General features: G+C 31.4%; 1 protein-coding gene across 4 annotated transcripts in view; it reads left to right on the forward strand.

Annotated features, from left to right (window-relative positions):
- Nucleotides 1–21,078, forward strand: part of LOC127729661 (adenylate kinase isoenzyme 5-like) — a 59,315-nt gene extending 38,237 nt beyond the window's left edge. For all 4 annotated transcript variants that reach the window (XM_052237511.1, XM_052237509.1, XM_052237510.1 and 1 more), the window contains 5 exons: nucleotides 2,108–2,170; nucleotides 9,216–9,379; nucleotides 11,966–12,085; nucleotides 14,455–14,640; nucleotides 16,817–21,078. In XM_052237511.1, coding sequence (XP_052093471.1) covers nucleotides 2,108–2,170; nucleotides 9,216–9,379; nucleotides 11,966–12,085; nucleotides 14,455–14,640; nucleotides 16,817–16,888 — 605 coding nt within the window. In that variant the 3' untranslated portion in view covers nucleotides 16,889–21,078. The remainder of the gene's footprint in view (nucleotides 1–2,107; nucleotides 2,171–9,215; nucleotides 9,380–11,965; nucleotides 12,086–14,454; nucleotides 14,641–16,816) is intronic.
- The last annotated feature ends 3,195 nt before the right edge of the window (nucleotides 21,079–24,273 follow it).

Genomic DNA, 24,273 nt, shown 5'->3' on the forward strand with positions numbered 1-24,273 from the left:
CCAATGTCCTTGACCTCATTTTCATGGTTCAGTGACTACTTGAAAAAAAAGTCAACATTTTTTGTAATGTTAATTTCTTTCTTATTATGAGTAATAGGATAACTATATTTAGTATGTGCGTACCTTGCAAGGTCCTCATGCCCATCAGACAATTTTCATTTGACCTCGACCTCATTTCATGGATCAGTGAACCAGGTTAAGTTTTCATGGTCAAGTCCATATATCAGATACTATAAGCAGTAGGTCTACTATATTTGGTATATGGAATGATTGTAAGGTGTACATGTCCAACTGGTAGGTGTCATGTGACCTTGACCTCATTTTCATGGTTCAGTGGTCAAAGTTAAGTTTTTGAGTTTTGGTCTTTTTTTCTAATACTATATGCAATAGGTCAACTATAAATGGTGTATGGAATGATTGTAAGGTGTACATGTCTAGCTGGCAGGTGTCATCTGACCTTGACCTCATTTTCATGGTTCAGTGGTCAAAGTTAAGTTTTTGAGTTTTGGTCTTTTTTTCTAATACTATAAGTAATAGTTCAACTATATTTGTTGTATGGAAATATTTTATGATCTGTATGTCAGTCATGCAGGTTTTATTTGACCTTGACCTCATTTTCAAGGTTCATTGCTCAGTGTTAAGTTTTTGTGTTTTGGTCTGTTTTTCTTATACTGTATGCAATAGGTCTACTATATTTGGTGTATGGAATGATTGTAAGGTGTACATGTCTAGCTGGCAGGTGTCATCTGACCTTGACCTCATTTTCATGGATCAGTGGTCAAAGTTAAGTTTTTGAGTTTTGGTCTTTTTTTCTAATACTATATGCAATAGTTCAACTATATTTGGTGTATGGAAATATTTTATGATCTATATGTCAGTCAGGCAGGTTTTATTTGACCTTGACCTCATTTTCTAGGTTCATTGCTCAGTGTTAAGTTTTTGTGTTTTGGTCTGTTTTTCTTAAACTATAAACAATAGGTCAACTATCTTTGTTGTATGGAAGAATTGTTAGCTGTACATGCCTGCCTAGCATGGTTCATCTGACCTTGACCTCATTTTCATGGTTCATTGGTCAATGTTTAGTTTACTTGGTTAATGTTAAGTTTATGTGACAGTTGTAATAAAGCTTTATATTTAGGACTATCAACATAATATAAATGATTAGTAAAGAAGGCGAGACATTTCAGCGTGTGCACTCTTGTTTTTTTATGATTCACCCCATTTTTCATTGTATTTAAATAAATTTCAGGAATTAATTTACTGCAAATTTTTGCAGATTTTGTAAATTATTATAAATTCAGAAATTACTTGTGCATATATTATTACAATTTTTTGAAGAATGGATAGTGAGATAAATTATTGCAATTTTATGTTAAACTGTATACATATATCATGTATATGTATCAGATATCAGAATGTGAGTTCTTATTATTGCGAAACTCACCCAGTCACATTATTCGCATTAATAAAAACCTCTCGATAATTTCTGAATTTATATAGTAAATTGATTTCATAATCACTAGCAAGTTATTTACTTATCTGGTTTCTATGCTAATTTATTGTGTACTGAAAAGGGTATAAAACACACTTGAATTAATGTATCAAAATGTTGCTTTACATGTAAAAATTTCTGAGTTGCTTTAATTCTATGCGTATCATGTTTGCATTCATCACACAATTTCCTAAAGCAGGTACTTTACATCACATGATCCTTTGTAATGTATTAAACAATTTCTTGTAACCAAAACAACTGACAAAATATTTTCTGGTTTGTAGTAAAAGCACTTTGTTTTTGTTGTTGCATTATTACCATAGCAACAGAAAATATAAGACAAGTTATTATACTGAAAAAATGCATGACTCACAAGTTTCATAGACAGGATTGTTCTATTAGTAGCTAAAGGGTGGACAGGTTGTACTATTACTATAGGTTAGTGTTACAGGGTGAAGGTCATTGACTCCACCTTCCCTCTCAGTTAGAATAGATTGATCATCTTCAGGACAACCATGGGGTGTATTGGTGTGTATTGATCTGTTAAGGTCTAATTATTGATCTCTAATCAGCTGATTTATTGGAATTTATTGATTCTATTTTTATCTTCTTTAGCTTCCAAGCAGAAAGAGAAGTCCACAGGTGGATTAAAGGATGCTAAAGTTCTATTCGTTATTGGTAAGTGTATATTCAGAGAGATTAAAATATCATGAATATTTCTTGGATTATTGACAAAATAATTGCATTTCAAAGAACTTGAAGTATATGTAATAAAGAGGAAAAAACGTAAAACTCTTCAAAGCAATTTGTGAAATTATTGATAAAAATGCAGAATTAAACAATTACAGGAGGGTAAAAATTCTTCACATTTATTAAGTGTCAGTTTGAGCAATTATCATTGATTATCTATACAAATAACTTTAAACTGGTTTTAGTTAAAGTAATAAAATATTTATACATTATAGCAGTAATTTACTGTCGTCCTACGATACCTGTAAACAACATGGTGTGTGCTTACAATATATATCCTATAAATAGTCTGTATAAATGTTCATCATCTAAAAATAACTTGATAAATACTATACCTGTAGCTGATGTAAGTGACATTTGTCAACTTCTCAGATTTATATATGTGGAAGCCTCCCTTTTTTCCTAGAAGTCTTTAAACTCTGTCTTATGCTATATCTCTCAATAGAGAAATAGAATTTCCTGCCTCTGGGAAGACTCATTTCCATCCACTTTCAAGTTATATTATTTGATGATAATTTAAAGAGTTGTTTGTGTTTAAAATTTGCAAATTTTTTATAAAAATCTTAGTATATTTTCACAATATTAAAAGTGTGACATGTTGCTTTACTCAATTAATTAACATTCATGACATTAGATGATAGGATAACCATTCAATCATGCTTTTGATATGTAACATGATGTATGTGTCTTTAATATGCATATTATATTTGCCACTAGATGTTAAGCAGCCATCAATTAACCTATCAATCAAATGTTGTTTTTAATTTTTTCAACATGAGTAATATTACTTCATACCCAAAGTACATTAGGTAAGATAAACGTCATTGAGAACATTGCAAAATAGTTTCTTAACTTTTCTCCCATAAAACAATTATATCCAAAAAGGAAATATCCTATTTTTATGCATTACATTGAACCCATGTAAGAAAGTGGTCATAAAATTGAACTCTCAAAGCACCATTAACATTAAATGATGGTAAAAAAGGGGAGATGTCCAACAACTGTTCAAAATAGGTATTTGGAGTCATATCTGGAAAAATAAGGGAAAAGGACTCACGAGGGCGATAAGAACAAACAACCCAAATTAGACAAACAAACAAACAATTGGGTCTGTGTTTTTGTTAAATGTCTTTCTGCTTTGTATCGATCAGATGAGTAACAGAATAAGCCATTTTCAACTAATTTTTACAGTTTGTTCTTATGTTGTACTGTTACACTACTGTCCCAGGTAAGGGGGAGGGTTTGACGTGCCAGCAAACATGTTTAACCCCGACACATTCCATATGTGCCTGTCCCATATAAGGAGCCTGTAACTCAGTGGTTGTCCTTTGTTGCTGTGTATCATATTTGTTTTTCGTTCATTGTTTTGTGCATAAATCAGGCTGTAAGTTTTCTCATTTGAATTGTTATACATTTGTCATTTCTGGGCCTTTTATAGCTGAGTATACGTTGTGGGTCTTTCTCATTGTTGAAGGCAGTACGGTGACCTATAGTTGTTAAATTCTATGTCATTTGGTCTCTGGTGGAGAGTTGCCTCATTGGCAATCATACCTATTACCACATCTTCTTATTTCTATATCAAACAAACATTGAAATACTGTATAAAAAACAAAGATTGAGCAACAAATACAAATATTGAAAGCAGGTCCTATTTTTAACATCTAATATTTGAAAAGTCTTACTACAACAAGACACCATAATAATTAGTCTTCTTCACCATGTGCATGTTCACTGGTAAGTCCCTTATGAAAGTCCACTTTGAAGATTTGACTTTACTTAATTTATCATTTTTGTCAAGACTGCGACTTTTGTTGCAGAAAGCTCGACATAGGGATAGTGATCCGGCAGCGGCAGCCGTGGCGGCGGCATTAACTAACTTCTTAAAGGCTTAATATTTCAGAAGGTAGGAGACCTGGATGCTTTATACTTTGTATATAGATGCCTTATGATATGAAGTTTCCATCTGTCATATGTCCATTGTCCTTGACCTCATTTTCATGGTTCAGCATGTTCAGTGACTACTTGAAAAAAAAGTAAAGATTTTTTGTAATGTTAATTTCTCTCTTAATATGAGTAATAGGATAACTATATTTGGTATGTGTGTACCTTGCAAGGTCCTCATGTCTGTCTGACAGTTTTTACTTAACCTCGACCTCATTTCATGGATCAGTGAACAAGGTTAAGTTTTTTGTTGTCAAGTCCATATCTCAGATACTACAAGCAATAGGTCTACTATATTTGGTGTATGTAATGATTGTAAGGTGTACATGTCCAACTGGCAGGTGTCATCTGACCTTGACCTCATTTTCATGGTTCAGTGGCAAAAGTTAAGTTTTGGTGTTTTGGACTGTTTTTCTAATACTGTACATTGCTGTATGCAATAGGTCAACTATATTTGGTGTATGTAAATATTTTACGATGTACATGTCAGTCTGGCAAGTTTTGTTTGACCTTGACCTCATTTTTAGTCCCCTACTGACGAAGTCGAAGGGGACTTTAGGTTTGCACTCTGTCCATCTGTCTGTCCATCTGTCTGTCTGTCTGTCCGTCTGTCTGTCTGTCTGTCTGTCTGTCTGTCCATCTGTCAGTGCGGCAAATCAGTTTTCCAGACTTTTTTTCTTAGTGCTTGAAGATATTGATTTGATATTTGGTTTATTGATTTATCATGACAAGTTACAGGTCAAGTTAAATTTTCATGATTTTAGCTTTTCTCTTTGTTCAGTTAAACCCCTTTCCCTAGAATTAAATTTATGATGAAATACTTATTAATTAGTAGATTTCTGTTCAAAGGGAAATAACTCATTTTTATTTAAAAGATTTTTAAAAGACAAAATGACATTTTGGCTTTTTTTTCCTTTTCTTTGGTAAATTGTTTGAAGAATTTAGTGGTAGGTTTGTTTGTCTTTCTTGAAGATATTGATTTGATAATTAGTATATAGTTTTATCATGACAAGTTACAGATCAAGTTGGAATTTTGTTCTAGTCTGATAATTTTGTGCAGAGTTATGGTCTTTGGACATAGAAAATTCGCTTAAATAATCAGTTTTCAACAGTTTTTTCATCTTGAAGATTTTGACTAGATATTTTTATGTAGTTTACACCATGACAAGTTATAGATCAAGTTAGAATTTTGTTCCATTACAATGAATTTGTAACCGGTAGGGGACTATGTATTGCCATGCAATACTCACAGAATGCTTGTTATGGTTCATTTATAGGTCAACTATATTTGATGCATGGAATGATTTTAAGGTGTACATGTCTGTCTGGCAGGGTTCATCTGACCTTGACCTCATTGTCATGGTTTATTGGTCAATGTAAAATTTCCATGGTTTGGTCTCTTTCTTTTATACTGTGAGCAATAGGTCATCTATATTAGCTGTATGGAATGATTGTAACAAAGGTGTACATGTATTTCCAGCTTGATTTATCTGACCTTGAACTCATTTTCTTGGATCATAAATGTTAATGTGGTACTTGTAGTAAAACTTTATAACTAGGACTATCAACATAAAATCAATGGTCAGTATAGTAGGCGAGGCATTTCAGCGTGTGCACTCTTGTTTTCTTTTCCCAAAAGACCAAAATGTTTTATAAGACAATAAAACCGCATTTTTGATTTTGAATAAAAATGTACATAAGTCTGAAAATTTTACAATACATATGTGGAGATCATATGCAAACTGCAGTTAGATTCACCTGACTATAATTGAGCTCAATTTCAGTTACAATTATTCTAGTATGACACTAATTAATGGGTTGTTCAAAGTCTTACATCTCAATTTAGCAGATGATAATCCCTTTTTACCATTTTTATCCTTTAATCAGAATACCTGATGTATAACTTTTTACAGGTAAAATTTTTCTCACATCATCACATCTTATATACCAGGTACATATACATACATTTTAACATTTGCCTGTTAAAATAACTACTGTCATCTTCATTCAATATTGTGTTCAATACAACAATCAAAATAAAGTCATCTCCATTTGGCTTTGGATGGGAAGTACAGAAAAGAGAACAATGGGGAAAAAAAGTGAAGAACAGAGAATTATGTGGTGTTAAAATATAAAGAACAGAGAGTAATAGGCAAAACATTGAGAAAATAGGCCAAAAAAAAAAAGAACAGAGAATTATGTGAATGCTGAAATATAAAGAACAGAGAATTATGTGGTGTTAAAATATAAAGAACAGAGAGTAATAGGCAAAACATTGAGAAAATAGGCCAAAAAAATAAAGAACAGAGAATTATAGGCAGACCAATAAAGAATGAAGGACATGAAAATAGCTAAAATGATTAATGGATACAGAACCAAGATCCCCCTATCCAGACTCTCCTTTATTTTAGATCCCCTATCCAGACTCTCCTTTATTTTAGATCCCCCCAAAAAGTAATGGTTACAAAAGTAAATAATGTAAAGAATTATGTTATATAATAACAGTCATGACAGTAAAGATGAAAGATCAGCAGGAATGCCAAATGCTAAGATGTAAATTGAGTGATAAATAGATAAACGAATTGCTGGTTTTCTTGTCTTGACATTTATGACTTAACTTTTTTGTTGTTATTGTTTATGTTATACATTTCAGTAACTTTTAGCAGTCACAGTTTGTCAAATCCAACTGCATTTGATACAATGCCAGATTCCTAGCAACACTCGTCAGAATTTAATGGATAAAACAATTTTAACAAAAAAACTGATCAATCTATAATAATTAAACTCTCATCTGTTTTAATGTCAGATGTCATTGTTTTATGTCAGCTGCCAGTCAGATAATTTTGCTCATTGCTAACAAAATTTGAAGCAGGTTTTTGTTTTCTATTTATAAGTCAGATCAAGAAAAACTTGCAAAGTTTTTTTTGTAATTTTTCACATTGATGAAATTATTGTTTAAGTTTATAAAGCAGTTAATAATATCAATACTGATCATCCATCAACACATTAGCAAAAAAAAAAACCCAAGACAACAGCACAACAACACACAAAAAAAAACTGCCATCTTGAAGTCAACATTTTGTCTTCCACAAAAGACTAGTACTGTAATGGTTAGTAGCAATACCCTTTTTCTGATGTATAGAAATAGCAGGAAGATACATTTACCTTGTAGAATTCATGCAGAGTAATTTGACATGCCACTGTGATAATTCTCCAATCAAACTGTGATCATCCTGTAATCGAACCACAATCATCCTGCAATCAAACTGTGATCATCCTGTAATTGAACTGCAATCAAACTGCAATCAAACCGTGATCATCCTGTCATCAAACTGCAATCAATCTGTGATCATCCTGCAATCAAACTGTGATCATTCTGCATGCCACAATCATGTTTTGCATGCTGCATGCTTGCAATTTTACAGTAATTGGAATTGTGCAGAATGGTTGTGCAAGAAAACTACAATTTCATTAGATTGTGTTTTTATTGCAGGATGATTGAGGTTTGATCATTGAGGTTTGATTGCAGGATGATTGTAGTTTTATTGCAGGATGATTGAGTTTGATTGCAGGATGATTGAGGTTTGATTGCAGGATGATTGAGGTTTGATCATTGAGGTTTGATTGCAGGATGATTGTAGTTTTATTGCAGGATGATTGAGTTTGATTGCAGGATGATTGAGGTTTGATTGCAGGATGATTGAGGTTTGATTGCAGGATAATTGTAGTTTTATTGCAGGATTATTGAGGTTTGATTGCAGGATGATTGAGGTTTGATTGCAGGATGATTGTAGTTTTATTGTAGGATGATTGTAGTTTGATTGCAGGATGATTGTAGTTAGATTGATTGCAGGATGATTGAGGTTTGATTGCAGGATGATTGAGGTTTGATTACAGGATAATCACAGTTTGATTGCAGGATGATTGAGGTTTGATTGCAGGATAATCACAGTTTGATTGCAGGATGATTATAGTTTGATTGCAGGATGATTGTAGTTTGATTGCAGTTTGATTGCAGGATGATTGTAGTACGATTGCAGTTTGATTGCAGGATGATTGTAGTTTGATTACAGGATGATTGTAGTTTGATTGCAGGATGATTGTAGTTTGATTGCAGGATAATTGTAGTTTGATTGCAGTTTGATTGCAGGATGATTGCAGTTTGATTGCAGGATGATTGTAGTTTGATTGCAGGATGATTGTAGTTTGATTGTAGTTTGATTGCAGGATGATTGTAGTTTGATTGCAGTTTGATTGCAGGATGATTGTAGTTTGATTGCAGGATGATTGTAGTTTGATTGCAGTTTGATTGCAGGATGATTGTAGTTTGATTGCAGGATGATTGTAGTTTTATTGCAGGATGATTGAGTTTGATTGCAGGATGATTGAGGTTTGATTGCAGGATAATCACAGTTTGATTGCAGGATAATCACAGTTTGATTGCAGGATGATTGTAGTTTGATTGCAGTTTGATTGCAGGATGATTGTAGTTTGATTGCAGGATGATTGTAGTTTGACTGCCTGATGATTGAGGTTTGATTGCAGGATGATTGTAGTTTTATTGCAGGATGATTGAGTTTGATTGCAGGATGATTGAGGTTTGATTGCAGGATAATCACAGTTTGATTGCAGGATGATTGCCATGCTGCAATGCTTGCAATTAATGCTTGCTATTTTGGTTTGGGGTGTAAACCATATGATAAGTTCTTAATCTCTGGAGTCTAATGCAAGTTTTGAATACATTTAACAGAGACTACCAAATATCTGCCATTAACACCAAATATCTGCCATTAACACTAAATATCTGCCATTAACACCAAACATCTGCCATTAACACCAAGATCCTTAAAAAAAAAACCCAAAAAACATTTAGAAATAAACATAGACAAGCTCTGACAAGGTTTTTTTGCCCCCATAGGACCATCAAGTTAATCTGTGGTGGTGTAAAACAAGTTTTATTGTGACCCAACTCTTTTTATGTGTGTCCAAAAGGAATTAAGTAATATATACAATTATTTTTTTTATTATTTAGGTGGCCCAGGAAGTGGTAAAGGTACACAATGTGCAAAGATTGTTGAGAAGTATGGCTTCTGTCACTTGTCTTCAGGAGATTTACTCCGAGCTGAGGTCCAGTCAGAATCTGACCGAGGAAAGCGTCTTAATGAAATAATGGAGAAAGGTGAACTGGTTCCCTTAGTAAGTAATTTTTAGATGGTAACAGCAGTTAAAAGTAAAATGTACTGATCATTCTAATTGTGATAATTTTGATTTTATTTATGTACAACAGCAAGTATTGACGCAAATCAATTTTTGCATTACTTCCTTTCTATTACTGTGGATTCATCCTTATTCGTGGAATAACAATTTTTGTGGATTTCTCTAGTACAGGTGAACCATTGAATTTATATGTTCAAAGAATTATAGGCTTGTATGCAGACTTTGGCAAAACTTCAAAATCAAATATCCACAAAAAAGCAAGTTGTCCTCAATCAACAAAAATTGGTATCCACGAAATTAAATTAATCCACGGTACTATATGTGCATGAAAATTTTACTGCAGCTCACCACAATCTCATGTTTCCGAAAAACAGAGAATAAATTCTAAAGATTTTCTTCAGTGAAACAACTTTTCCTCTAAAAATTACCAGGAAATGTTTGGTTTTGATAATTTCACCACTTCAGGAGTGGTGTCCTTAAAATTCACGGATCCTGACGGTTTTTTTCCTTTAGAGGGCTGTACCATTCATTGATCTTAGGGGCTTTTAAAAAAGCTGATATTTTAATTTTCAAGGCACATGGAGTAATTAGAAATTTCCACTGGCATATACTGAAAAGACAAATGTGTGGGTGTTTGAAATCAAAATAAAGAACCTTTAAATACCCAAGTAGATTTTTTCTAAGTCATGACAAACCTAAGATAAAATCTTGCAACAGATATTGTCATTTACACATTACAATTGCTGGTCTGTGGTTGACTGTGATTTTTATAATTTTCTGAGTCACACCTTTTTGATAACGCTGAAACAGGTAAACATCCTTCAAAACATAGGGTGTACACATAGAATGCATATACATGTACCAACAATATATTTTGTGTACACTATCCATGGCTTTTAAATTATCAATCCAAAGCTTTTAAGATATAGTACATGTAGTAAGGATAATGAAAATAAATCAAAAATTTTATAATTTGATATTTTTTATTAAAGCCTTAAAGGTAAACATCAAAAAATGAAATTTAATTGAAGGTGAAGTGCCAAATATTAAAAACACATATATGATATATTTATGATGAAATACTGTATGTCTCTAGTAACTTCAGAAACTGATTTTTCAATGAAAAGCAAACATTAAGTGGGGATAAGCATTTGAGTTAATAAATTTTATATGAAGCTCAAAAGTGACATTAACATTCAAAGGATGTGTATGATGACAAAACTTACATTGTACCGATGCAATTTGTTTCGTTGAACACAGCAAAATTCACACCCTGATAAAAAAGATTGTGATTATAAAATGTATGCCATCAAAATGATTATATATATATATGACTTGGAGATATTTGAAGGTACAGAATAAATTTGTACCTGCATTGCCAGAGGGGAGGGCTGAGGTCTATTAATTGCTCTACTTGGTCAGTCTTTTTGTTATAAAATGTGTAGTGCAGATATAATTATACCGTTAAAATTGACTGTATAAATTTATTTCATCACATAATATTTTGCATGTAACAATTGTAGACATTTTGAATATTTGTGCAAATAAGTGTAAAACTATGTATTTGTGCAAGAAATGATAATATAATATCACAATTTAAAAAAAAAATAATGTAAAAAATGTAAACATTTTGCAGATTTGATGAGGTGCTCTTGACACATAAACAAATTATGAAAAACAGGTTACATGAAGAAGAGAAAAGTAAATTAAATTTGAATAACTATGTCTTATCCAGTAAATTAAATTTGAATAACTATGTCTTATCCAAGTTATGTATGTTCTTTTTTCATTCATTTTTTTTATTTCTATCTTTTAACTCCATTCAAACTTTGCTACAAATGCAACAAGATTGTAAAAATATTTTGTTTATTGTGTCATTGGGTTGCTGTCTCACTGTCTCACTGTCTTATACCCCTTATCTCCTTTTGTTCAAAGTAAACAAATTTTATGAAAACTGCCAATTTGAAAAATAGTATGATGTATGGGAGATAACTCTAGTTTGTAAAGGAAGTAACCTAAACATATTGGTTCTTCAAAAGACTTATAAGGGTAAATTCAGTAATAAAAATCTCCCATTGACTTTAATGCAAACCTATCTCTTGAATTAAATTTATACCTGGTTTACCTTTAGAAATCACAAGCTTTCATATACATGTATTATTCATTAAAGTACAAATGTAGCCCCAACTTTTGCATTAATCAAAGCATAGGGTCATGCAGCATTTTTGGGCCATTTACATGGCCTTGTTTACAAACACTGTAGATTTGCAGTAAATTCCTACACTGACTAATACTTTTTAACCCTAAAGTAAAATATTTAAGTGCTTCAACATATATTTTTTTTATTTAATCTAAAAAATATTCATTACAAACATCTACCAATCAGTGGAGTGTTATCAAGAAAGCTCTCCCCAAAAAATGTTGTCCTCTATGGGTTATATTTTTTTACTGAATTTATCCCTGTATAATTTTGTTTTGCAGAATGATGACTTTAAAAAAAAGAGAAAAGGAAAGATCATTATATATAAATAGTAGGGGAGATAACTCTATATGTTTTTATTGTAGGATGAGGTATTAGCTTTACTCAGAGATGCTATGGAGAAAAAAGTCTCAGAAGGAGTTAAATGTTTCCTCATTGATGGATATCCTAGAGAATTGGAACAAGGAGAAAGATTTGAAAAAGAGGTATTGTAGTGTTATCCTATTAATTTGTGCATTATTTTGGTTTATGGATGTTTTGATAAAAGAGAGGCGAAAGATACCAAAGGGACATTCAAACTCAAAAGTAGAAAAATAAACTGACAACGCTATGGCTAAAAAAGAAAAAAGACCATCAGACAAACAACAGTACACAAAACACAACATAGAAAACAACATAGAAAACTAGACTGAGTGACACAAACACCACCAAAAACTGGGGGTAATCTCAGGTGCTCCAGAGGGGTAAGCAGATCCTGCTCAAATATGGAGATAACGTAGTATTTGTTTATCAGAAGAGATGCTAAAATGAATATTCATGAAAATGTTCTTTATTGGTAAAGAATTGGTAAATAATATGATAAAGAAGATGTGGTATGATTGCCAATGAGACAACTCTCCACAATTGACCAAACGACACAGAAATTAACAGCTATAGGTCACCGTACGACCTTCAACAATGAGCAAAGCCCATACCGCATAGTCAGCTATAAAAGGCCCCAAAATCACAAATAAATTCAGGTTTTGAAGTATAGTGATGCCTGTCTAAATAAACCCCTTCAGAACTGAATATTTTGTTGGTGATTGTCAAGTGTACAATTTACACACTGTACTATATATCAGAAGGTAGAAGACTTGGTTACTAAATACATTGTATACAGATGCCTTATGTTCTGAAGTTTCATATTTCACATGTCTGTTGCCCTTGACCTCATTTCCATTGTTCAGCCACTGCTTAAAAAATAGTTTTTTTTACATTGTCAATTTCTCATTAGTTATGAGTAATAGTACACCCATATTTGGTATATTTGATCCTTGCAAGTCTACATTTCCATCAGATAGGGTTCTGCTGACCTTGACATCATTTCAAACCAGTGATCAAGGTTAAGTTTTTGTGATCAAATCCATATTCATATCTAAGATACTACAATCGATAGGTTAACATTATTTGGTACATGGATTGCTTGTAATATGTCCATGTTTGTCTAGTAGGAATTTTGACCTTGATCCCGTTTTCATGGTTTATTTCTAAATGTTAGGTTTTCTAAATAAGGGCTTAGGCCCAATTTTAAGATACTTTAAGCAATAAGTCTATTCGGTGTATGGAATGATTGCAAAGTGTTCTTGTCAACCTGGCAGAGTTCATCTGACCTTGACCATATTTTCATGGTGCATTGGTCAATGTTTAGTTTTCATGGCTAGATCTGTTACTCAGATACTAAGCAGTGGCTGAAATGTGTTTGGTGTATGTAATGATTGTAAGGAGTATGTGCCCACCTGGCAGAGTTATCTGAACTTGACCATATTTTCATTTTGTATTGGACAATGTTTATTTTTCATGGTCAGATCTGTTTATTGGATACTATGAGCATTGGGTGAAATATATATATTTGGTGTATGGAATTATTGTACTTTGTACATGTTGTCTGGCAGGGTTCATTTGACATTGACCTCATTTTTTTATGATTTATTTGTCAATGTTAAGTTTTTGTGGTTTGGTTTGTTTCTCAGATATTTGAAGCAATATATATATATGTTAACCATATTTGGTGCATGCAATGGTTATAAAGTTTACATGTCCATCAGCTGGCAAGGTTCATTTGACCTTGACCTCATTTACATGGATCATATATTGATCATGTTAAGTTTATATGATATAAATTCAATCATGATCAGTAAAGTAGGCAAGACATATCAGCATATGCACCCTTATAAAAATAAGGAGATGTGGTATGATTGCCAATGAGACTACTTTCCACCAGAGTTCAAATGACATGAATGTAGGCAATTATAGTTCACAGTAGGGCCTTAAACCAGTGTTCTCCCAAGATATTTCATATACCATTCTGGTAAACAGGGAAATTTGAAAAACCATCTTGTTTCTAAATATTATAGCATCACATCCATAACACAACCTATACAAAACCACTTCAGATAGCATCACATTAAAAAAATATAGCATCACATTACCATGATGCTAAAAGGCCCTGGGGAGAACACTGCCTTAAACAATGAGATAAATTCATACTGTATAGTCAGCTAATGCTATAAAAGGCCCAGAAATGACAATTGTGGAAAAATTCAAACAAGAAAATTAACAGACTGATTAATAACAATACAATTACAAAAAACAAATATGACAGACATGAACCAAATAAAACCACTGACTTACAGGCTCCTGACTTGGGACAGGCATTTGAAGAATGTGGCAGGTTTTTTAGTTTTTTTTTTTAAATGACATAAAATTATGAATAAATTAGATAAGATTATGATAATTGATCAGTAATTGGAATTATTAATAATAATTGACTTTACTTTTCATTCATGTCACTAATGGACCTTATTTGCATTTGTAGGTGGCAGGGTGTACTGGTGTACTGTATTTTGAAGTATCAGACGACACTATGACACAAAGATTGTTGGAACGTGGAAAGACAAGTGGCCGTGTAGATGATAATGAAGAGACAATTAAAAAACGTTTAGAAACCTTCCATAACCAAACAAAACCATTGATTGATCATTATAAAGATAAAAGTAACATAGTAAGTTTGTCCCTTGTTTCTTATTTTTGAAATTCAACTTCAGTTAGAGCTATTTCCCTTTTTGTGTACTGTAAATTCAGAAATTATTTTGATGTTTTTACTGATGGGAAAATTGCAACAGGATATGTTTCACAGTAATAAATATTGCTTGCAACATTTCCTGAAATAGCAGTTTGTAAATTCGCATTTTTTCCATTACTCAACATTGCAATAATAAATGCAATCAAACAATATTGCATTTTCTTTACTTTTAAATAAAGGTTGTATCAAAGCAATATTATTAGTCCCCTACCGATGAAGTCGAGGGGACTTTAGGTTTGCACTCCGTCCGTCTGTCTGTCTGTCTGTCGGTCTGTCTGTCTGTCCATCTGTCAGTCCGGCAAATCAGTTTTCCAGACTTTTTTTCTTTGTGCTAGAAGATATTAATTTGATATTTGGTTTATTGATTTATCATGACAAGTTACAGGTCGAGTTCAATTTTCACGATTTTAGCTTTTCTCTTTGTTCAGTTAAAGCCCTTTCCCTAGAATTAAATTTTTAATGAAATACTTATTAATTAGTAGATTTCTGTTCAAAGGGAAATAACTAATTTTTTAAAAGACTTTTAAATGACAAAATGACATTTTGGATTTTTTCCTTTTCTTTGGTAAATTGTTTGAAGAATTTAGTGGTAGGTTTGTTTGTCATTCTTGAAGATATTGATTTGATAATTAGTATAGTTTTATCATGACAAGTTACAGATCAAGTTGGAATTTTGTTCCAGTCTGATAATTTTGTGCAGAGTTATGGTCTTTGGACATAGAAAATTCACTTAAATAATCAGTTTTCAACAGTTTTTTTCGTCATGCTTGAAGATTTAATTTGATTTGATATTTTTATGTAGTTTACATCATGACAAGTTATAGATCAAGTTAGAATTACGTTCCATTATAATGAATTTGTAACTGGTAGGGGACTATGTATTGCCATGCAATACTCACAGAATGCTTGTTATTTTTGATACAGTTAGACAGTTGTCTGTCAAGTACTGTAAACTTACTCCATTTTGGTGAATACTTTATTTCACATATAGCCATTACCAGTTAACCTGACAGGAATTACTTTTGTGTAATTTGAACTATCTTGCTGTAGTTATATAAGGGAAGATGCAAGTTTGATATATTCACAAATATTTATTTTGACTCATGAATATGATGAAAATAAATGGTATTTGAAAATTTGTTGGTTTAGTTTCTACCAAGCTATCAATTATTTTGGTCTTGAGCATCACTGAAGAGACATTAATTGTCAAAATGCGCATCTTTTGCCAAAAAATTGACAACGTTTATAATATTATAACTATCATCTTGGGAGATTTTTTTTTATTGCCTAATATTATGTGCCCACCAATGTATAGTTGTCAGAAACTAAACACTATTATTATAGACCATTAGTTTTTCTTTTAATGTTTTTTATCCACCTAAAAATGGATTAAAGGGAGAGAACTTAAGCAAAAGATTTACTTGGTTGGGCAATCTGATTGAAATACAGATTATGTATCCACGCTTCACTTACCAGAATCTGACAACACTCTGTTCTACTTTCTGTTTTAAAGACCTTTTACGATCATCTGGTTTTGTCGTAATCGATATACACCATAAAAAATTTGAAGGCAGAAATTTCATTGGCTGATGTAATAATTACCAGATCGATCTATACAAAATTTGGGCACATTATCTGTATTTCAACTAGATTGTTGGTTGGTAATACCTTTATACTGCAACTAGTTGTTTATTTTTCCTAAATATAGTAACAAAGCTATATTTTGTGCAATGTCAATTTCATCATGGATCACTTTTTCCACAATCAGGGGTTCATTTAGGGATTAAAATAAGTTTGAAATTTACCCTACAATTTAAATAGTTATCAATGTATTAATTTAAGTTGCAGTATAAAAACAATATTAGGTCAATGTCAGAAAAATATAAACTTTTTTGTATTCGACACAGAAATGGGGAGGGGCTTGGTCAAAACCTTGCCTTTCTCCAGTTTCTCAGCCTCATACAAAAAAGTTTATATTTTTCTGACATTGACCTAATATTGTATATTTACAGCCTTAATGATAAAATTCTCAGGAATGAAAAATATAATTTGAAATATCTTTATAATATGATATGTAAACAATTTTTTTTTTCAGATTAAAGCGGAAGGAACAGTAGATGAAATTTTCACAGAAGTTCAGAAATACATGGACTCTAAAAAATGGTAGACATATTAAATTCTGCTCATTAATGTTAAAGTTCATTTCATAAGAAGGGAAGTAGATAAAGAAAAAGTTATATGTTATAACTGGCATTACAAATGTAAAACTAAGACTGGCTAGATACATTATACAGTGAAACCAAAGGAAATGAAGATTTTGCTCAGAATAGACAGGTTATCAGTTTAAGCTGGTTCAATAACTATATGATATTAATTGGTTTTCCTGGTTGTCAATTCCATATAGACAGGTTCAAATTTAAAGGGAATTCAGTTCAGTCAGGTTACCAGTACACTACATTGCATTAATGTAACAGTTGAAATCAACTGTTGGTATTCGGTATGTTTTTACAGTGTAAAATGTTCATGTGTTCACTAAATTCATTGCTTCTGGTTAACTGTAATGGAATTTTATGTAGAGCTATTTAAATATTGTTATGCATTGAAATTAACATTGTTTAAATGAAGCAACTCAATTAAGGTCAATTACAACAAGATTTATCTAATTTTTGTCTGAAGAAATTATGGTGTTAAACCTGATATTTTCAAGATGCAATATAATTGACCAGTTGCAAGAGATTTGATGAACAGATTTATAACTCATTCTGTAAAACTTGCTTATAGATACTGGTAGTATTCAAATTGACAACTGTAAAATGATTTTAAGAAAATTACAGAAAAATCCATTTTTTAAAAGCACTATATAAGGAGAGATTTTTGTGCTAGATAATTTTTGCTGACTTGCGTAGGATTCAAAACTAGCACTGTTTTTGGTAGTATGTTTTTTTTACATTTTTTTTGTAAATTGACATTGCCATGCTTATTTTCTTATAGTTTGATTTTTCTACAAAATAATTACAAAAAATGCTGCTGCGAATACGAAAAACCCTGCATTAATTCAATCCATAAAAATAAAATGTTGATTGCATCAATTTATGCTGTAATAATTGTATGCAAAAATGCTTCAGACAGACTTGGCATTGGAAATCATAGAGGATTGTACAGTAGGAGTTTTTTGCATGGGTTGATTTAAATTAGAACTAAATCTAATCTTGTGCAAAATGAAAAACCAATCATCATACAAGACCTTCTTTAGGGTAACTATATCACATGTCTGTATACATGTATTTAAAAAAAAAGAAAAAAAAAGAAAAAAAGGATTTATCTTGAAACGTTCTTTTTCATTATTTGTTGAAGACTTTTAATTAACATTTAACAAGAAAATAGACCCTTCATATGCATAAATATTTTTCAAAATTAAAAAAAAAGGACAACTTTGATCATAAATGATATGTAGAAGAACTATTTTCTTGAGTTGGAAAATCAAGCATTGACTCTATGCGGCATAAAAAAAGTTGTATTGAGTACAACTGTTATACAAATATTACAAGGGTATAGATTCTCCCAAACCATTACTCTCTTATTAAATTAATTTCCATTTTCATGTATTTTTTTAATTATTTAATTTTTCCATTGCTTTGTTATTTATATATTTAGTATTTATGTCATAATTTTCTGTGATATTAAAGGGCTTTTTGTTATTTACTGTTAGATGTTAGTTTTTACTATTTATTGAAATTTTGACGCTGTCCAGTTAAGCTTGTATTTATTTGTACATAATATTGTGTTACTGAGGGGGTATAATTTCATTGATTTTTGCTTCAGAAGTAATTTCATTGGAATAAATAAATGTAACCTTAAGCCGTACGGTGACCTATAGTTGTTAATTTCTGTGTCATTTGGTCTCTTGTGGAGAGTTGTCTCATTGGCAATCATACCACATGTTCTTTTTTATATTAAGTGTTGTCTGACGTGGCAAGATGGTATTTATGTTTATTCTAATTGATATTCTCAACTTATTCAGCAGTCATTTTGTTAGTCTAATGGAATGGACTCCTTTCTTTTTTTAACAAAATAGTCAGATTGAATAAAAAAAAAAATTCTTTTTACTGTGGCATATGAATTTGCCATTCAAGAAAATGCTAGAAACAGTTAAAAATACGCAAATTATATCATTGACTATGAAAAATAGATTAATCAAGGGAGAATGTTTGCTTAGTGTCAAGTGGCAAATATTCCATTACTTATATTATCATTCATATAGCTTTCTTTAAAACTAAAAGAGATGCTTCTTTGTGAGTTCAAAATAAGTTTGTATGGCATTATCACTGAAAAAGTTAGTAGTTTTGTAATAAACTGAACGTTAATCAAATCATATGGAATATTCTTATAACCATAATCACTTTTCAAGTAAATTGGCCAAATATTAACCCCTTTTAACACCTAATTATTTAGCTTAAAGATAGAATTTGCTTGTTTTATTAGTTGGTATCGTATATGATAATATTATCAAAAATTATGATAAAAGAAACAGATAACAAAAAAGCTAAAAAAAAAAATTGTTATCAATTGCTTTGAACTTTTTTTTAAAGATATGTTATGCTACATACAATTAATAACTTATAAATGAATTTTAAGAGAATCTTTAATTTTGCCAGGATAGTTAACTTTTTCACATTTTTTTTTCTTCAATTCAGCGGGTGAAATTTAGCTATCAATCAACTTTTACACTATTTTTTTTTATCTCAAGATATTCATGTAGACAAAACCTAGCAGTTGGTATTTTTTGCCTCCTGTATTAACATTGTTTTTTTTTACAATGTTCAGTAATAGAGTTGAGATATTAAGAATAAACTTTCAATTGGTTTACTAGGCATTAAAGTTGACGTATAAGTGATTTTGAAATCTTTCTGTTGTTATTTTCTATAATTTGAATCCCAAAGTATGTATTTTTGTTTTGTTTATTTATTTTATGTTAATCTCTGTATTTGATATTGATCATTAGATCTGTATTTTTGTTTATCTTTATTTTTTTGTATTCTTGCTTTCAATATACACTGCCTAATAAAAGTATCTTACAGTTATATATATAATATTACATGAAACAGTCTCATTTGTTCTTGCTACAGCTGAACTATTCAAGTGTGGGCTTCATACATAAAAGTAAGTTAGCTTGTTTGATAGGTGAACCATGAATTATTTAAATACTTTTGTTAATATAGTAACAAACGGGTCAAACATTTTGTTGCCTGTCCAATTATTTGATTGGTTAAAAATAACTACTATTTCTCTCAATGGATAGCTAACAAGTGTATTTATGGTTCACCAAGCACACAGGCAATCTTTATTTTGACTAAACTCCATTGTTCTTTTTACAAACTGAATTATAGATGCTGCAAAATGAACAAAATTATTTTAATGTTTGAAGATATGATAATTTGATATGTATTGATATGGGTACACGGTTTTCAAATATGGTACATCATGTATTTAGTTCTGTTACAACATATTTACAGCTTCTGTGTTTTGAAAATAAGAGGCATCTTGATTTCCGTTCATTCATATTATTAAATGAATGAGTAATGAAGAGGAGTTGATTTTAACAGCATCTGAAGTAAAATGTATATATATATTAGTGGCATTGGTGGCCAAGTGGTTTAAGAAGATTGTCTACAATATCACAAGCCTGTCAACAGAGAGGTGGAGTGCCAACCCCAGATATAGCAGGTCCAATCTAAATTGACTAGGATTGGCAGTTGTCCTGCTGAAGGGTATTGGTTTTCTCCAGACACTCCTACTTCCTCCACCAATAAAAACCGGTCGCCATGATATAACTATGAGTACTAAAAAGTAGCCTTAAACACCAACAATCAATATATATTTATTTTTGAAGAGAATCTTTATTATCTCTCTTTTTCTCGAAAGATATTACTATTCATCAATAGAATTTTATGTTAAAACCAAATAGATTTTTTCTGTGAGATCAATGCACCGGAACATGTACAAAGAGAGAAAAAAAAATTTAGTAAATGGCACAGTAGGAAAATGATCTGGGGAAAATTTCATTCCAGAAAATATTTTTAGATAACATAAGCTTTCTTGTTGCTGCCTAATGTAATGTATCAAAACCCCAAGAAGATAACCCTTTAATTTAAGTGTAAAATTGAAATTGAAGATTACATTTAGTTAAAAGCCAACTTTTACGGTAACCTAGTTAAGATGTTAGAGCATCATATCTAAACATGGCTTATTTGAAATTGATGATCAATTTATCTACTTCATGTTTTTTGTAATGCCATTTTTTATTTTACAGCAAATGAAAACATTACTTGTTCATGAATAAAACAATATTTTATTGATTCTGCTGGTCTTATCTTATTATTTCTGCTCAGATGAGGACTTGATTAAAAGTATTATATTTCCTGAGAAATTTTGGGCACTTTTATAGTCATTGTTTTATTTATCTGTCTGTCTATCTGAAGTTAATAGTTTTGTGATAGACATGAAAAGTGATGAGAGTAACAAGGCAAAGCAAGGACAAAAATATCCAAAAGATATCTAAGAGGTCAACATACAGTTTTTATTTCATTTCCATTTCAATTGATATTAAATAGTGTGTCTTTTTAAGCTGTAATGTTACACTACTGTTTCAGGTTAGGGTGAATGTTAAAACGTTTAAACCCGCTGCATTTGTATGCACCTGTCCTAAGTCAGGAGCCTGGTGTTCAGTGGTTGTCTTTGTTGGTGTGGTTCATAAGTGTTTCTCGTTTCTCGTTCTTTATATAGATTAGACCGTTGGTTTTCCTGCTTGAATTGTTTTACACTAGTCATTTTGGGGCCCTTTATAGCTTGCTGTTCGGTGTGAGCCAAGGCTCCGTGTTGAATGCCGTACTTTGACTTATAATTGTTTACTTTTTATACATTGCGACTTGGATGGAGAGTTGTCTCATTGGCACTCATACCACATCTTCTTATTTATATTTAACAATAAAAGGGTGTCTATGCAATATGTTAAGCTCAAGCTCTGTGTCAAAAAAGGTTTTCAAGAAATTTAGAATCAAACAAGTTATTTTAAAAAAGCTTATTATTTTTTGGAAGGCAGACTATTCATATCAATATAGTTATGTTAAATTTATGAGTGAAAGACCGTATAGACACATCAATAAACTCTATAAAATGACAATGAGTACTTTTTATTCCAAAAATATACTAACAAATATCCAGGCTCAGATTTATTAAGCCTGTGTAGGAAGTCAATTGCAAAAATTACGAAACTGCAGTCTTGTTTACACATTTAATCTTTTTGGTTTGCAGGACGCTTACCAATAAAATAAAACCTAGGCACCATATCATTCATCTTTTGTATACGTTTGCTCAGGCGCTTGGGGAATGGATCCCACTTTTTCCAAGGATTTATATAGTATATCTAGGACTAATATGTTAGTGTAATAGCCCCCGAGTATACGTGGAAAATAAGAATAGAGGGGCATCATATTAAACTACTGTTATTGTAATATCGTATGATCTCGTATGTGTAAGAACAAGAAAGCATTAAATAAGAGAAAATAAATTAAAATATTAAAAAATATTTTCTGCTAAAACAAAAAATATGAAACAATTTATAGAAAAATGGGGCGCATTCCCCATGCGCCTATTTGAAGTCAAAGAAAAACCTATTATAGTTCGATGTCAAAAACCAAAAATAGTCTTCAATACACTACATAAACGAAAGACTGGGCAATACGAACTCCATTAAAAACCGGGAATCTATATACCCCATATGCAGGCACTGCTGGAAATTTGATACATTACAATTGAAGTTTAAAAATTAGGAACTTTTGTCGTTTAGTTCTCAACAAAATCTCATTGTCAATTTCTAGATGCAAGTCAAGATATTTTAAATCTGGTATACTTTATTTCAACTTCGATTAGAAAGAAGCATGCAATATATATACTTATTGCAGTACAAATTAGAATTCAGCATGATCCAGAATCCTCCTATTACAAATCGGAATTCCAATATCTACTAGTAGAAATCGAAATTCTGATTTATAATAACATAAAATAAATCCATTAAAAGTTAGGATATCCAGATTTGTACTAGGAGGATTCTGGATTTTACTAGATGATTACTAAAAAGGACATAACAAAACAATATTTTGATTTACTTCATAATGAAATAAATTTATAATAAAACTTGTCTGAATTAAAAAAGAAAGGATTGATTGATTAATTAATTGATTGGTGTTGAACGCTACTTTCAGCACCATTGGTTATTTCGTGGCGGTCAGTTTTTATTAGTGGAGGAACCTTGAGGTTAAAAAGCAAACCTAAAACAAGAATGTGTCCATAGTACACGGATGCCCCACTCGCACTATCATTTTCTATGTTCAGTGGACCGTGAAATTGGGTTCAAAACTCTAATTTAGCATTAAAATTAGAAAGATCATATCATAGGAAACATGTGTACTAGGTTTCAAGTTGATTGGACTTCAACTTCATCAGAAACTACCTTGACAAAAAACTTTAACCTGAAGCGGGACAGACGAACGGACACACAGACCGATAAACATAATGCCCCTAGGTGGGGCATACAAATTTCAGAAAATATAGTGTGAGATAGACAAAAAAAATAAATAGAAATTTTAAGCAGATTTAAACGTAAGTCACATTATGCCCTATATAAACCAATTATTGGTTAAAACTAAAATGATTCTTTATTGATGTATTAGTCAGTGACGTACAGTTTTTAAACGATTTTTTTAATCGAAAATGTTTGTGTCAAAAAAAAATAAATGGCAACAAACTTTATATATATTGCATTTTTAGTTTACAAATGTGTGTGGTTTTTTTTTTTGCGTGTGCTTGGTTTTTTCCTGGCTGATGTGACTTGACGTAAATCAAACATACTGAAAATCATTTTTAATCTCTAGATTTTTTCACTGAATATTATGTCGTTGAATAAATGACAAGCTGTGTTACCGTTCTAAACTACGCATTTCATGTTAAAGGGCAACAGAAGAATTAAAATAACTGGGTTGCGTTCAATATCGTAGCAGCTACGTAGTGCTACGTAGATTTATGACTATTGAACGAGTAGCTAGCCTAGCTGCTATCAATATCTATGTAGCAGCTATGATAGCTACACGTTCAATAGTCATAAATCTACGTAGCACTACGTAGCCGATACGTTATTGAACGCAACCCAGCACTATATGAAGGCGTGGTTAGCTTTTGAATTAATTATCTACATATGAAATTCAGACGAAACTTGTCACTGCGTTAAGTTCAAAGTTGTATTATTCTATCTATTCTAGGCTTTGGCGCCTGTTTGGTGCTAGTTTTGTGATGGTCTCACTCTGTGGTGAATAAAACGAAGTCAAATATATATTTCAGAAAATCATTGAAATATCAATACATTGGGACCTTTAAAGGAACAATCAAACGGCTGCAATGTTTTACACAAATCATTATATTAGTACGTTAGTGCAATGTATGAATGACAAGCAGTTTGATCGTTTTCTCATTTGTTGTTTTCACTTATTAAACGCTGCA

Source organism: Mytilus californianus, unplaced genomic scaffold (assembly GCF_021869535.1).
Source record: "Mytilus californianus isolate M0D057914Y unplaced genomic scaffold, xbMytCali1.0.p SCAF_2, whole genome shotgun sequence".
Lineage (NCBI taxonomy): Eukaryota > Metazoa > Mollusca > Bivalvia > Mytilida > Mytilidae > Mytilus > Mytilus californianus.